The sequence below is a fragment of the Pediculus humanus genome, genomic scaffold (genome assembly GCF_000006295.1).
Source record: "Pediculus humanus corporis 1103172107455 genomic scaffold, whole genome shotgun sequence".
In the NCBI taxonomy this organism is placed as follows: domain Eukaryota; kingdom Metazoa; phylum Arthropoda; class Insecta; order Psocodea; family Pediculidae; genus Pediculus; species Pediculus humanus.
This window is the reverse complement of record NW_002987075.1, coordinates 22,991-36,391: the sequence shown is the minus strand read 5'-3', so window position 1 is coordinate 36,391 and position 13,401 is coordinate 22,991. Positions and strand designations below refer to the sequence as shown.

Sequence of the window (13,401 nt, the reverse complement as noted above, 5' to 3'; positions counted from 1 at the left end):
AAAAAAAAACAGTTATTTAATTAATAATAAACAAATTTAAATAATTAATACATGGTTAAGCAACCGTAAATAAGAGAGAAAAAAAAAATTATTTACATAAAAAGTTTTTACGAACGATGGTGGTGGCGGCAATGGCGGTGGAAAAATGGCGGTGAAAAAATGTTTAATTGCATTAATTTGTTTTAAGGATATAAAAATCTCGTTAAACGAGGTATCATTTATAATGATAATAAATACGGTTATGTTGATGATTACGACGAAAATGTAGATCCAAGCGTTTTAAACGAACACGCCACTGCTGCTTTTAGATTGTTTCATACAAACATACAAGGATTTATAGAGTGAGTAACAAACAAACAAAATGGCGATTTTCCGTAATGGCGACGACAAATTTTTACAAATTTTTTTTTACAGGTTGGTATCGGAAAATCGTTTTAATCACGGTTCGATTAGATTATCTGATCATTATAACGATCCAACAATTATTGAAGAATCAAATAATTTTGATGATTTGGTGAGAGGTTTAGCTAGTCAACCTCAAAGAGCAACAGATCAATATCTTACAAGCGAGGTATTTATATACGAAATAGAGCATAAAAAAAAAAAAGAAAATGTCGGTTTTATTGTTGTTGTTGTTATTGTTGTTACAGGTAACGGATTTCCTTTTTAGAAATGGAGAAACGATAGGTTTCGATTTGAAAACGATAGACATACAAAGAGGAAGAGATCACGGTTTACCATCATATAATGATTTAAGAGCTTATTGCGGATTTAAAAGAGCCGAAAATTTTAATGATTTTTTGGATCATATCGATCTCGAGGTAATAAAACAAACCAACAAACAAACAAACAACATTTAAAAAAAAAATTTTATTTAATCTATGATTATTTATTTTTTACTCTATGACGCGACATTCATTTTCGTTTTGTATAAAAAATGGAGTGACAAACGCGACACGCGAATATTTAATTACACTTACATTGTTTGTTTCATAACACTTATCATAACTTTATTTTCTTAAATGTTAAGATAACTGCCGTTTATAACGTTATCATAACGTCGTTTTCTTAAACGCTTACGAGGTAAAATAAAAAATAATTTTCATAAAATTTTTCGTAAAATTTTCATAAAATTAATTTTCAATTTCCGTTTTATTTTTCAAAAGAAATAAAAAATCAACAACGCGCCATTTTTTTTTTTTTTTTTTTTTAAATTTTACGATTCGACTTTATTTTATTTTATTTTTTTTCTAGAAAGTTCTTTAGCCTTTTTTTTGTGCCAATCGATTTCCTGATGGATTTTTTACCTGTTTCATAAAAAAACCTCGCTATAAAATTTTTGTCGCGACAATAAAAAAAAGAAACGGTTACGTAAACTAAAAAAAAAAAAATAACTTGCTTAACTTTTTATCATCATCATTACTTATTTAATAATAATAATAATAATAATAATAATAATAATAATCATTATCAATCTGGTTTTTTTTTAAAATTATTTTTAATCAATAAATCGATTGATAACGATTATCATCATCGCATAATATAAAAATTTAAATATTTGAATAAATTAATAAAAAAAATTATTATTATTAATATTTTACGTAATTTTCTTCTTGTTTCTTTTGCTTCTGCTGTCGTTCGTCATTTAAAAAACTCGTTAACCCCTCGATAGGGGGCTGGGGGTGGGACGGGAAGGAAATAATAATAATAATTACGTTTTTTTTTTTTATTTACAGAACGTGAATCGATTGAAAAAATATTACGCACATCCGGATGACGTAGATTTGGTCGTGGGAGGAGCGATTGAAAAACTCGTACCGGAAACAATTTCGGGTCCGACGTATTTATGCATTATGTTAGAACAATTTTACAGGACAAGAGTTTCCGATAGATTTTTTTACGAACGTGGAAATAACGTCGGATCATTTACACCAGGTAATTATCATTATTATCATTAAGTTTTTTTTTTCTTATTAAAAAAAAAAAAATTTCATTTTTTTTCCAGCTCAATTGATCGAAATAAAAAAATCGAGTCTCGCAAGATTATTGTGTGATAATTCTGATAAGGTTTTATCAATGCAACCGAAAGCTTTTCAAGTGTTAACAGAATAGTAAGTAATTTTTAATTAATTAATTATTAATACATTTTATCATCATTATTATTAACAATTTTTCTTCTTCTTCTGCTTTTTGTTTATAAAGTACTGTTACTCGTACCCGAAGGCAACCTGAATACTTTAACTACATTTGTATGATATCTTTTCTCTCTCTCTTTCTTTTCTTTCATCTCTCTAAGTTAACACGTGTATGATGACGTTATCACGTGGATGATGACGTCATCAAAAAATTTTTCGTCAATTTTTTGTAAGAAAAAAAATTTTTTTATTAATACAAAAAAAAAATTTTATAATAATAATAACTAACTAACTACTTCGATGATGATGATGATGATGATGATGAGAACGATCGTGATAATAAAAGGGTAATGAACTCGTTTTAGAAAAAAAAAATATTTTCGAGTACGGCGGGTACGAAATAATAATAATAATAAATTTGTTGGAATTCGAGATTAGGAGGACTCTCCAGAGTTATTATGAGAGAATTTTTTTTTAATTTATTGCGGTCGGTAAAAAAAAAATTTTTTTTTATTAATCGAAAACGTTTAAAGATGGTTAGACGACGATGACGAAATGTAAACAATAATAATAATAATAATAATTCCAGATGGTTCTCACCTGTTTAGAGAGAGAAAATTTCAAATAATTTTAACAACTATTTCGATACGCACGAAAAATTTTTCTTTTTTCTTTTTCTTTTCCATTAGTAAATATTTTGCACTTTGGATGACGATTTCATCTTCATACCTGAATCGTCATCGATTTAGCGACTCTAAAAAAAAAAACTTTCACCCTAATAATAATAATAATAATAATAATAATTTATTTCATTGTGTATTAAAATTCGTTCGATCGTAAACAATAATGTTAACCGGGTAACATTTTTGCAAAATATAATTATAATAAATAAAAGTAGATCTCGCGAGGTAAAAATTAATTTTTCAATATTTCGTGACCTTTAACCTCTCCCCTCCCATCTTCTAATCGCATCTCATTTAAGTAAACGTAGATGAAAACGTTTTAAATGTTATTTATTGTGTGATTTTTTTTTTTTATGTTTAGCTTACGATTTAATTCGATTCGCTCTCTCTGGAAAATTCAAAAATTTTTCTTTTTTTTGTTTTGTTCCAGCAATTCGATTGTTTCCTGTGACGATTTTAATTCGATACCGATCGTGAATTTAGAAGCCTGGAGAGATATCAAAAGAGATCAAAAAGTTTACAATTCTCATTTACTATCGAAATAAATTTAAAAAAAAAAAACAAAAACAAAACAAAAAAAAAATGTTGTGGTTTGAATTTGTTTTTACCTTTTTTTCCGAGTAAAAATTTTGTTTAAAATTGACGCGGCGGAAATGGCGTAGAAAAAAGGAAATGAAAAATAAAATATATTGGTATTTCATTTCCGTATCCGTTTAACTAAAAAAAAAAAAAAAAAATTTATTTGTTCGGCAATAAAAATAATTCAAAAATTTTTTACGGTCGATTAATAAAATAAAAATTAATTTAAAAATTTAAAAAAAAAAAAAAAGGTATGAGAAAATGTGGTTAACCGTATTATAATAATAATAATAATGACTAATAAACCCCCCTCCCCCCGCAGCCGTCCTTTTTTTTAAAAATTAATATGGCGGATTAACGCAAATTTTTTTTTTTTTTATTCTCTTTTTTTCCCCTCTCCCTTGGTCATTTTTAATTCTTTTCAAATAATTTTAATTCGTTCCTTTCGAACGATTGCAAACCTTTAAAAAAAAAAAATTTAATTTAAATAATAATAATAATAAAATCATAGAATAAATAAACGTTTTTGCGCGGTAGAAGAAGAAGAAAAAAAAATTTTTATTAATTCTACTACTACGATTAAGTTACTTAATTTCCGTTAAATAATTAAATTACCGTAAAATAAAAATAAAATTTTGAAAAAAAAACCGTGTAAACGTTACTAAATTGTTTTAAACAAAAAAAAGTATTGCCAACTTAAAAAAATTACAAAAAAAAAAAAAACGTCACGGTTACAACTTTACAAAACTCGATAACGAAATTAAAAATTAAAAAATGACGGAAAGTATATCGACATCCTTCCGACAAACACAAAACAAAAAAATCTTTTTTATGTTTTCATACAAACAAACAAACAAACGAACAAACAAAACATAAACATTATCATTATTTATAACAAACGATTTTTACGCATTTAACGTGTTTTTTTTTTGTATTAAAAAATTAAATACCGTAACCGTTAATTATTAATTGAGTCATGGTATTTCAATTTTTAATTACTTAAAACTTTTATTATCATTATTATTACTATTATTATTATTATTACTATTATTATTATTAATTAATAATAATGATGATTGTAATAAAGAGAAACAAAAAAAGGAAAAAATATTTGAAACGATTGAAAATTATTTACTCCTTAAAAAAAAAAAAAAATGGAAATTTTTATAAATTTTTTTTTTCATTAAATTACATAAATTCTATTATTAATAATGATAATGATAATAATAATAATATGTTATGGATGAGAAATTATTATTTTAATGGTAAATTAATAGTTAAAAAAGATGACGATACGAATAATTATTTATTTATTTATTTATAACATTAAATTACATAAATTATTTATACAATTATGTATCCGAATTTGTTTAATCATTATTATTATTATTATTAATTATTACATTAATTTTTTTTTTGTTTGTGTCCGTTATGCGGGTTCGAACGTTAACAAATTATTATTATTATTAATTTTTTGGGGAAAGGAATGAGTTATTGGGATGTTTTCAATCACAAAATTGTCTGGAAAATCTTTATCATCATTGTCATTGACCTTAGAGCGTTATTAATGAAATTAGCGATTAAATTATCATCATCATCATCATCATCATCACTATTCAAGGACTTTTACATTCACTGGATTCAATCAATCCCGAAAAAAAAAAAAATTCAAATAAAATTAATTTCATTGCGACCTAAAAAACAAAAAGAAAATTGGAAAATTTTTTTATAACTTCCCCCGGGCTCCCCCCTTTAAAAATAATAAAAATAAAAAGTTCGAAATGGGTTCGTTTAATATTCGCACCGTGAACCATCACTTTTTATTAATAATGATGATAATAATTATTATTATTATGATAATAATAATAAAAGTAATATTTGTGTGTTAAGTTGAAGGGCAACATATTGAAAATGGTAGACGATTGCCTTGAACAAAAAGAAAAAAGTTACAATCAAAGTTATCATTGTAGTAAGTGTAATGAAAAACTTAAATTTACCCAAAAAAATTTTTTTTGTCGGTTATTTTGTAAACTTGCGACAAATTTCGTTGCGTCTTACAATCGTCGCATAACGGTTTTTTTTCTTTTCTTTTCTTTTTCGTGACGTAATTTAACAAAAAGAAAAATTTCCTCACGATTTAAAATACAATAAAAAAAAAATAATCTCGGCTCGCTCTTTTTTCACTCAAATTTTTTTTATTTCTTCTTCTTATTCCCATTCCACCCCGTCTCCCTTTTGCCCTTTCACCCCATCTCCCCTTTTACCCTTTTACCCCTTTACCCTTTTTCATAAAAATTTTTATTAATTAATTTTTTTTTTTTCGGAACGGAAACTTTTCACTTTTTCCATCAAAATTTCACGCTTCGTAAATTTTTTTTTTTTAATATTCAAACAACAAACAAACGAACAAACCAACAAACAAACAACAAACAAACAACAAACAAACGAACCCAAAAGTAAAAAATTTTTTTTTTCATTTCTCTACAAATAGGAATCAAATAAATATTTTCCAGAATTTTCCAAATTAAATTTTTTTTTTTTTAGGAAGATCGTTAATTTTTATTCCACTTAAAATTATTATTATTATTTTGTTAAGTAATAATAATAATAATAATTTTCCAACCGTAATCCTAACAGAATTTATCGTAGAAAAAAATTCAAATAACGTCAAATCGTTTTTCGGGTAGAAAAGATGGCTGACACACACACAAATGTCCCCCATTTAAAATCGTTGACAATAAAATTCGAAATATTTTATACAAACTGAAAAAAGAAAAATATAAAAGGAAACAAACGAACAAACAAACCAACAAAAAAAATATTTTACGTAAATGCGTGCATTTTTACCATAAAAACCTAATCATTAATGAACAAAAAAAAAAAAGAAAAAATTCAGTGAATAAGTAAGAAAGAAAGAAGTCAAATAGTAGTAGTGAGAGAAAAAGAGAGAGAGAGAGAAGGATAATGATACCTGGGCAAACCTGAACACGGTTTACCAAGTGAGGTCAATTCTTGAGATACCTTCCATTTCACTAAAAGAATCGAATTCGGTCCGGTGTTCGGATGTTTAACGTTTTTTTTTTTTTTTTTAAATAAATTTTGGTTGTTTTTGTTGGTTGTTTTTTTGGTTGTTTGTGTGCAAACGTTTAAAATGTTCGGGTAGTTTATGCTAAATTTTTTTTGTTTGTTTGTTTGTTTTCTAATTTTATTTAAAATGGATAAAAAAAATTCTTAAAAAAAAAAAAAGTGCGAATTAATTTTTTAAAATAAATTATTTATTATTATTATTATTACTTTTTGGATCCGTTTTTTTATTGGACGATACAAAATGAATCAAATTTTTCAGGTACGTTTTTTTTTTTGTTTGTCGTAATAAAAAGGAATATTTTGTGTTTGTTTTCGTTAAGATTTTTTTACAAAATTTTTATAATTTTCTCTCTCTCTCTCTCTTTCTCTCCTTTTCGATAAACTTGAATGAATTTACAGTTATGAAAAAATAAATAAATTTTGCCCCCCGGTTAAATGTCAGGTTTTTTTTTCAGGGGGGGGGCGTGCGTGCGGGAGGGCGGGTGATAACAAACAAAAATTTCGTGCAATTTTAAAAAAAATTTTTTTCTTTTGTTCGTAATAAAATTATTATTATTATTAATATTTCGTCGAAATTTTTGAATTTAATAACGTTAAATAATATTTCAATGATTGACCTTTGACATTTTGAGAAAAAAAAAAATTAAACACGAGCCTGAAATTAAATTAAAAAATAAGAAATTTTTGAAAGTTTGAACTTTTTTTTAATTAATTAACCTAAATAAAAAAAGAAAAAAAATCTCGTTTGTTGTTGTTCAAGGTACAAAAAAAAGGTATAAAAAATGTTTTATTACGTCGTATAAAATCGTACCTATCAATTAACGAATTTAAAAAATTAGCAGAAGACGTTTACACATTTAATTAAATCTTTTTTGCGGTGGTAAAAAAAAATTCTACGATCGACCGATTCCAAAAAGAAAATTTTCTTTCACGTGGGAAAACCTGATTTTTTTTTATAATGTTTATTGTTTAAACAATAATAAAATTTTGCAAAATAAAAAAAAGCATTGGCACGTCGTCGTCGTCGTCGTCGTCCGTCGACCTTTTTATTTAACATTAATTTTTTTTTGTTTTTCGGTACCTGAAATTTGTACCAATAAGATGAAATCAATAGATTTTAATACCAACCAGTTTTTTTTCTATCTATCGAATTCTTTACATTCTCTAGTTATTCCAATGTTGTCTCGTTTAAACCTAACTTAAGGCGCCATTTTAATTATTATTATTATCATCTCTTTTTTTTTTTTACCGTAAACTTCCGACCTTAATCGTGTTTGTGTATAAAGAAAATAAAATTTCTTGTGTTTGTTGCTCGTGTTTGTATGTTTTTACATAATTACTTTAAAAATACGAAGAATTAAAAGAAAATTTTTTTTTTAAAAAACGGATTGCGAGATTCTAATCATATCATATAACATAATCATCTTATTATTCTAACGGTTTCGAGTTCCATATTTAACTTCATTTAAAAAAGAAAAAAATCTTTTTTTTTGATTTACGTTTTACTATTAGGTGTGTAATGAACTAAACAAACAAACAAACAAACCAACAAACAACAGGTGTTTAATTAATGTTTAACCACGTGTAAATATTTTTTTATTTAAAAGTGAATATATTTTTTAAAAAAAGAAAAATTTTTATTTATATAAAATGGCGGGTCGCGGTGATTTTTTATATAAAAAATTGTATGATGATTATTTTTTTCAAGACTTATACTCTCTCTCTCTCTCTTTTCCCTGTTTTCTCTCTTTTCTCTATGTCACTCCGTCTCTTTATTTTCCTTTCTTTCTCTCTATCATTGTCTCTCTTCTCTCTCTTAATCTCTCATGATGCGTCTGCCTCTCTTTGTCTTTCCTCTCTTCTCTTTGTGTCACTCTGTTTTTTTGTTTGCTTTTTTCTCTCTCTCTCTCTCTTTGTCCTCCTCATTTTTCTGTGTCAGTCTGTTTTTTTTCTCTTCCTTTCTATTTCCTCTTCTCTTTATATCATTCTCTCTCTCTCTCTCTCTCTCAATCTTTCTTTGGGCGTTTGTCTCTTTCTTTGTCTCTCCTTTTTTCTCTGTGTCACTTTACCTCTCTCTCTCTCTTTCTCTCTCTTTGAAATTCTCTTTACTTCGGTAAAAATCTTTCATTCATAACAAAAAAAAAATTTTTTTTTTAAATTGCATAAAACATAGTTGATTGTTTTTCTTTTTTTTTTTTGCGAAACGTAAAATGCTTTCAAAAGTAATTTTTTTTAAATAAAAATAATTACGTAATTTCCGTTTAAAAAATAAAAACATAATAATGATAATAATAAGTATCGTTAATCCGATGTGGAAAAAAAAAAGAAAAATTCTTTCTAATTTTTTTAACGATTTTGTTTACGTTTTTAAATAAGCGCGGGAAAAGGAAGTCGGGTAATTAGATATTTGATTTAAATAATAATAATAATTATTTTTAATTGGGTTTTTTTTTAAACATTTAAATTATACATAGAAAATTCGAGATTCCTTTTTTTAATAATTTCAACCGAAAAATAATAATAATGATGATAATGATAATCGGAGTGTAACCGAATAAAATGTTTTGTTCGTTTTTTTATTTTTTTTTTATTTAATTATATAATTTTTATTGAATTTTTTTTTTTTTTTTTTTTTTTAAATCTTCAATAAAGCGTGTCAATAACGTTATTTTTTTTTTTAAAATAACGTAACGTTTCTTTTTTTTTTCTCATACAAATCGAAAACACGTTTTTTTAATAAAAAAAAATTTTTGAAAATTTAAAAAAAAATTTAATCGAGTCGTGTAAGTCAAAAAGAATTTATTCAACCTCCAGACATTTTTTTTTACGATCGGTAAATAAATATTATTATCATTATTATTATTATTTGTAAAAAGAGAAGAGAATGAAGAACGTAATGACAAAATCAAAACCGCCATTTTGTGTGTTTAAAACATTTTTTTGTTTTCTTTCTCTATGATTTTTTTTTTTTTTTACATTCTGCCGTGTCATTCATTCTTCATTCGACAAAAAAAAGACAAATTAAGGTTTGAGAGTTGAAAATTTATTTTGTGATGACGTGAGTCAGTACCTGAAAACCGGGACACGACAAAAAAAATTTTTTTTCAAGGCTAACAACCGGTTATGCACACACACACGTCGATTGTACGGTTACTTATCAGATAAATTTTTCATTCCGATCTTAAAATAATTTCTCATGTTCGCCATTTTTCTTTTTTTTTTTTTTTTTAAATAATTCTTTCTGACATTACTTTCAAATTTTTTTTTTACCTGAGATAGATATAAAAAACCGCCTTTGGTCAATTATTACGTGTTTAATAAAAAGAAAGAAAGAAAGAATTTGTTGTTGTTGTTTGCAAAAGAGCGATCGATTGCAAAACAAACAACCTTTCTGCAATAATAAAATTATTTTTAAAAAAATTTATAAGAAAAATTTAACTAAAAACATCGTTAAAAAAACAAATATAACACGTGGAATTGTACGCGTGGATTCGGTACACGTGGTCATAGTACTTCCGGTTAAAATAATTTTTTTTTTTTTAATTTTCTTGAGAGTATGAATAAAACCTGATAAAAACTTGATGATGTACGGACCAAAACTCAACTCCCGGATTTACATAGAAACAAATAATACTGTCGTGACGAAACAAACAAACAATTTGTAATAATAATAATAATAATAATAATAATAATAATAATAATAATAATAATAATAATAATAATAATAATAATAATAATAATAAAACAGTACATAATGTGAAAGTTGTTGTTTTTTAATTTCCAGTTTGACAAAATGTATATCCCGACGGTATTAAATTTATTTCCGTTAGCATTTTTTGTTTTTTTTTTTTTAAATGTCAAAACAAACAAACGGAAAGAAAATTAATTAATGATAATAATAATGATGATGATTTTCACTCGTTTGTAAAGAGTATTAAATTTAACGATGAAGTACGGCCGTGCCTTTTTTATTACAGAATTACTTTCGACAAACGGATAAAGAAAGTTTTTTAAAAAAAATTTATTCGTTTAATTTTTAACAATCAAACAACCGGATAATTTTTTTATTTTAATTTATTATTATTATTATTATTATCGAAAAACAATTTTTTTCGTAACATTTTTTTTTTTTGTTTGTTTCATAAATATTTCGCGTCGATTTTTTTCGTTTTTTTTTTTTTTTTCAATAATTTGTTTCATAAAAATTACGTTTTACGAATATTTTCACGTTTGTTATTAACAATAAGAAAACAAACGATTATTACGTTTGTTTTTAAGTTATGAAACAAATAAATAATTAAGTTATGAATGACGAAAAAAAAAATTTAATCGGAATTAATTATCGGTGACAAACAACCATTAAAAAAAAAAATTTTCCGATCGTTGGTTTCTTCTTCATTTTTTTTTTTTTTTGTAACCCGGAAACGGATAAGGAAAATTTCCAAAAAAAAAATTTTTAATTTGATTTTTATGAAAAGTAAAACGTAAAGAAATTAATAAAAACCGGGTTAAAAATTTAATTTAATTTTCCCTCTCTCTCTCTCTCTCTTTCTCTCTTTTACCACAGTATTCAAATACTGTTAGATAAAAATTAATATTATTACTAATTATTATTATTATTATTATTAATTTTCTTTCATTAATTCTACATAATTAAGGTTTACGATATAAGTTATTCATTTGTTTACAACAGAGAGAGAGAGAGTGAAAGAGTGAGAGAGAAAGATTCGAAAAAAATGATTTTAAGTTCGTTGTACTTTAATTAAAAAAAAAAAATGCCTCGAAGGTGGTTATAACAGCAGGTTTAAGACCTGAAATCGCCGAGTTTTTTTTTTTTTTTTTGAAATTTTTATTAAATTTTTTTTGAGTTCTCATAGAAGAAATGACCTTTCATAAATTACGTAAAACAATTTACAAACCGTTATATTACAGTTTCATAAATCCTTTTATCCATTTTCATAAAATATTTTCGCCGTGCAACCTAATTAATACCTACGAGTTACCTTTCGCGGGTTTTTTTTTCCTATATACCTCATCATCATCATCATCATCATTATCATCATCACCATCACCATCACCATCACCATCACCATCATTATCATCATCATCATCATCAAATAAAATTAACGCGTCACATCATCATCATCCCACTTGTAAAAATAAAAAAAATAAAATTTTTTTTTTTTTCCAACGTGAAAGTTTATTATTATTATTAATTATTTTTCGTGTGTAAATTTAATTGTGACGTCATTTTTGTCGTCATCGTTGTCGTCGTCGCCATCATCATCGCCGTCCTAAATTTTTTATACATCAAAATAAAAAAAAAATAAAAAAAGTTCACCTTGAAAATTATTTAACTATTTATGAAATCAATATTATTATTATTATTTTATTATTAATTAGCGTGAGGTTAAATGTTTAAGGTTAATATTATTATTATTATTATAACATACATATTAAAATTTTTCTTCTCTCATTTTTATGTTTCGAATATTGTTTTTGTGAAAGAGAAAGAAAGAGAGAAAAAGAAAAGTTTCAAAACCCTTCGTCACGTTTTTTTATTTTTTATTACGGTTTAGTAAGAGGGGAAGGAAAAGGGCGGGGATGGGCGGGAAGGGGTTAGGCGTGGTAAATATTTTGAAACAAAATCTACTTTTTTTTTTTTAATAAAAATTAACATAAAAAAATTATAAACAAAATTATTAAAATTCAAAAAAAAATTTTTAGTCCCGACATTTTTTTTATGGAGAATAGAAAAAAGAGGGAAAGAAAACGTCATCATTATTTACTCATCGTTTAAACGCACTTTATTATTATTATTATCACTCAATAACAATTGATAAAAAAAAAAACGTAAAACGTTATTAAAAAAAAAAAAACGGTCGTTAATTTTAAATGTTTTTAAAGAATAAAATATTTGCAATGTTTAAAATGTTTTTTTTTATGCATAACGAATAAGAAGATAATAATAATAATAATAATAATAATAATAATTAAAAGGTGAAAGTTTTTTTACAAAACAAGATTTCCGCACCCAAATTTTTTTTTTTTTTTTTTTTTTTTTTTTAATTTCACTCGAATTACATCGAGAGAGTTTTTTTTTTTTTATAAAAAAAAAAAATTTTATTAATTATTTATTATCAATAATTATCCATCGAAAATGATTAATAATAATTTTTAATAATTTAATAATTTTTCTTTTTTTTTTCGTAGGGAATAAAAAAATTCGCGAGAATATTATTATTATTATTAGGATTATTTAAATACGTAAATTCGTCGGTTCCATGTAATGAAATACACAAAGATTTAACAGTGCCATGTAAATGTGACGTACAACCGACAATTTTTCTAGAACAAGGAATTGGTTTAGTCATGGATTGTGACAGAATCGTTTTTTCCGGTGATCTTCCAATGCTTCCACATAATACACCGATAATTGAATTCCGGTAAGTTTAAATTAAATTTTTTTTTTTTTTTGTTAAACCTAGAGAAATGAATTTTGAGGCACTAATCTCCCCCACCCCGCCCGGTAGCTAGGAGAGGGTGCGACTAAAACTCCTAAATGTGTTTCACCGTGCTCTTTCTTGGACGGAGGGGCACATCTGCATTTCAGCCTCAACCCCCTCTTGAGCCAGAACCATCAGGTTCACACTTATCCCACCCGAGGGAGATCCCAGTACTTCCTCTTTTTACCCTTTTAGAGACGTTCGCGATCTGTTACCATCGTTCCTGCCTCTTCCGCAGCCTTCGAGTTTCCAGAGGAGAAAGATGTCCGGGGTTCCAAATTCCGTTGATCGTTCATCTGTCTTCCTTTCCCATCGCAGCTCCGTATTTTACCCTATTCTGAATCAAGTACCCAGGTTTACCCTCTCGAACAAGGGTCGACGTATTCCATGTGCCTCAAATCACTTATCCCC

At 25.8% G+C, this 13,401-nt stretch overlaps 1 protein-coding gene across 1 annotated transcript in view; it reads left to right on the top strand.

Annotated features, from left to right (window-relative positions):
* Positions 1–2,112, top strand: part of Phum_PHUM103110 (Peroxidase precursor, putative) — a gene marked incomplete at both ends in the record, with an annotated part of 3,880 nt that extends 1,768 nt beyond the window's left edge. Inside the window, 5 exons of the mRNA XM_002423956.1 lie at positions 188–341; positions 415–571; positions 651–821; positions 1,737–1,935; positions 2,006–2,112. Of these exons, the coding sequence (XP_002424001.1) occupies positions 188–341; positions 415–571; positions 651–821; positions 1,737–1,935; positions 2,006–2,112 (788 nt within the window). The remainder of the gene's footprint in view (positions 1–187; positions 342–414; positions 572–650; positions 822–1,736; positions 1,936–2,005) is intronic.
* Positions 2,113–13,401: the final 11,289 nt, after the last annotated feature.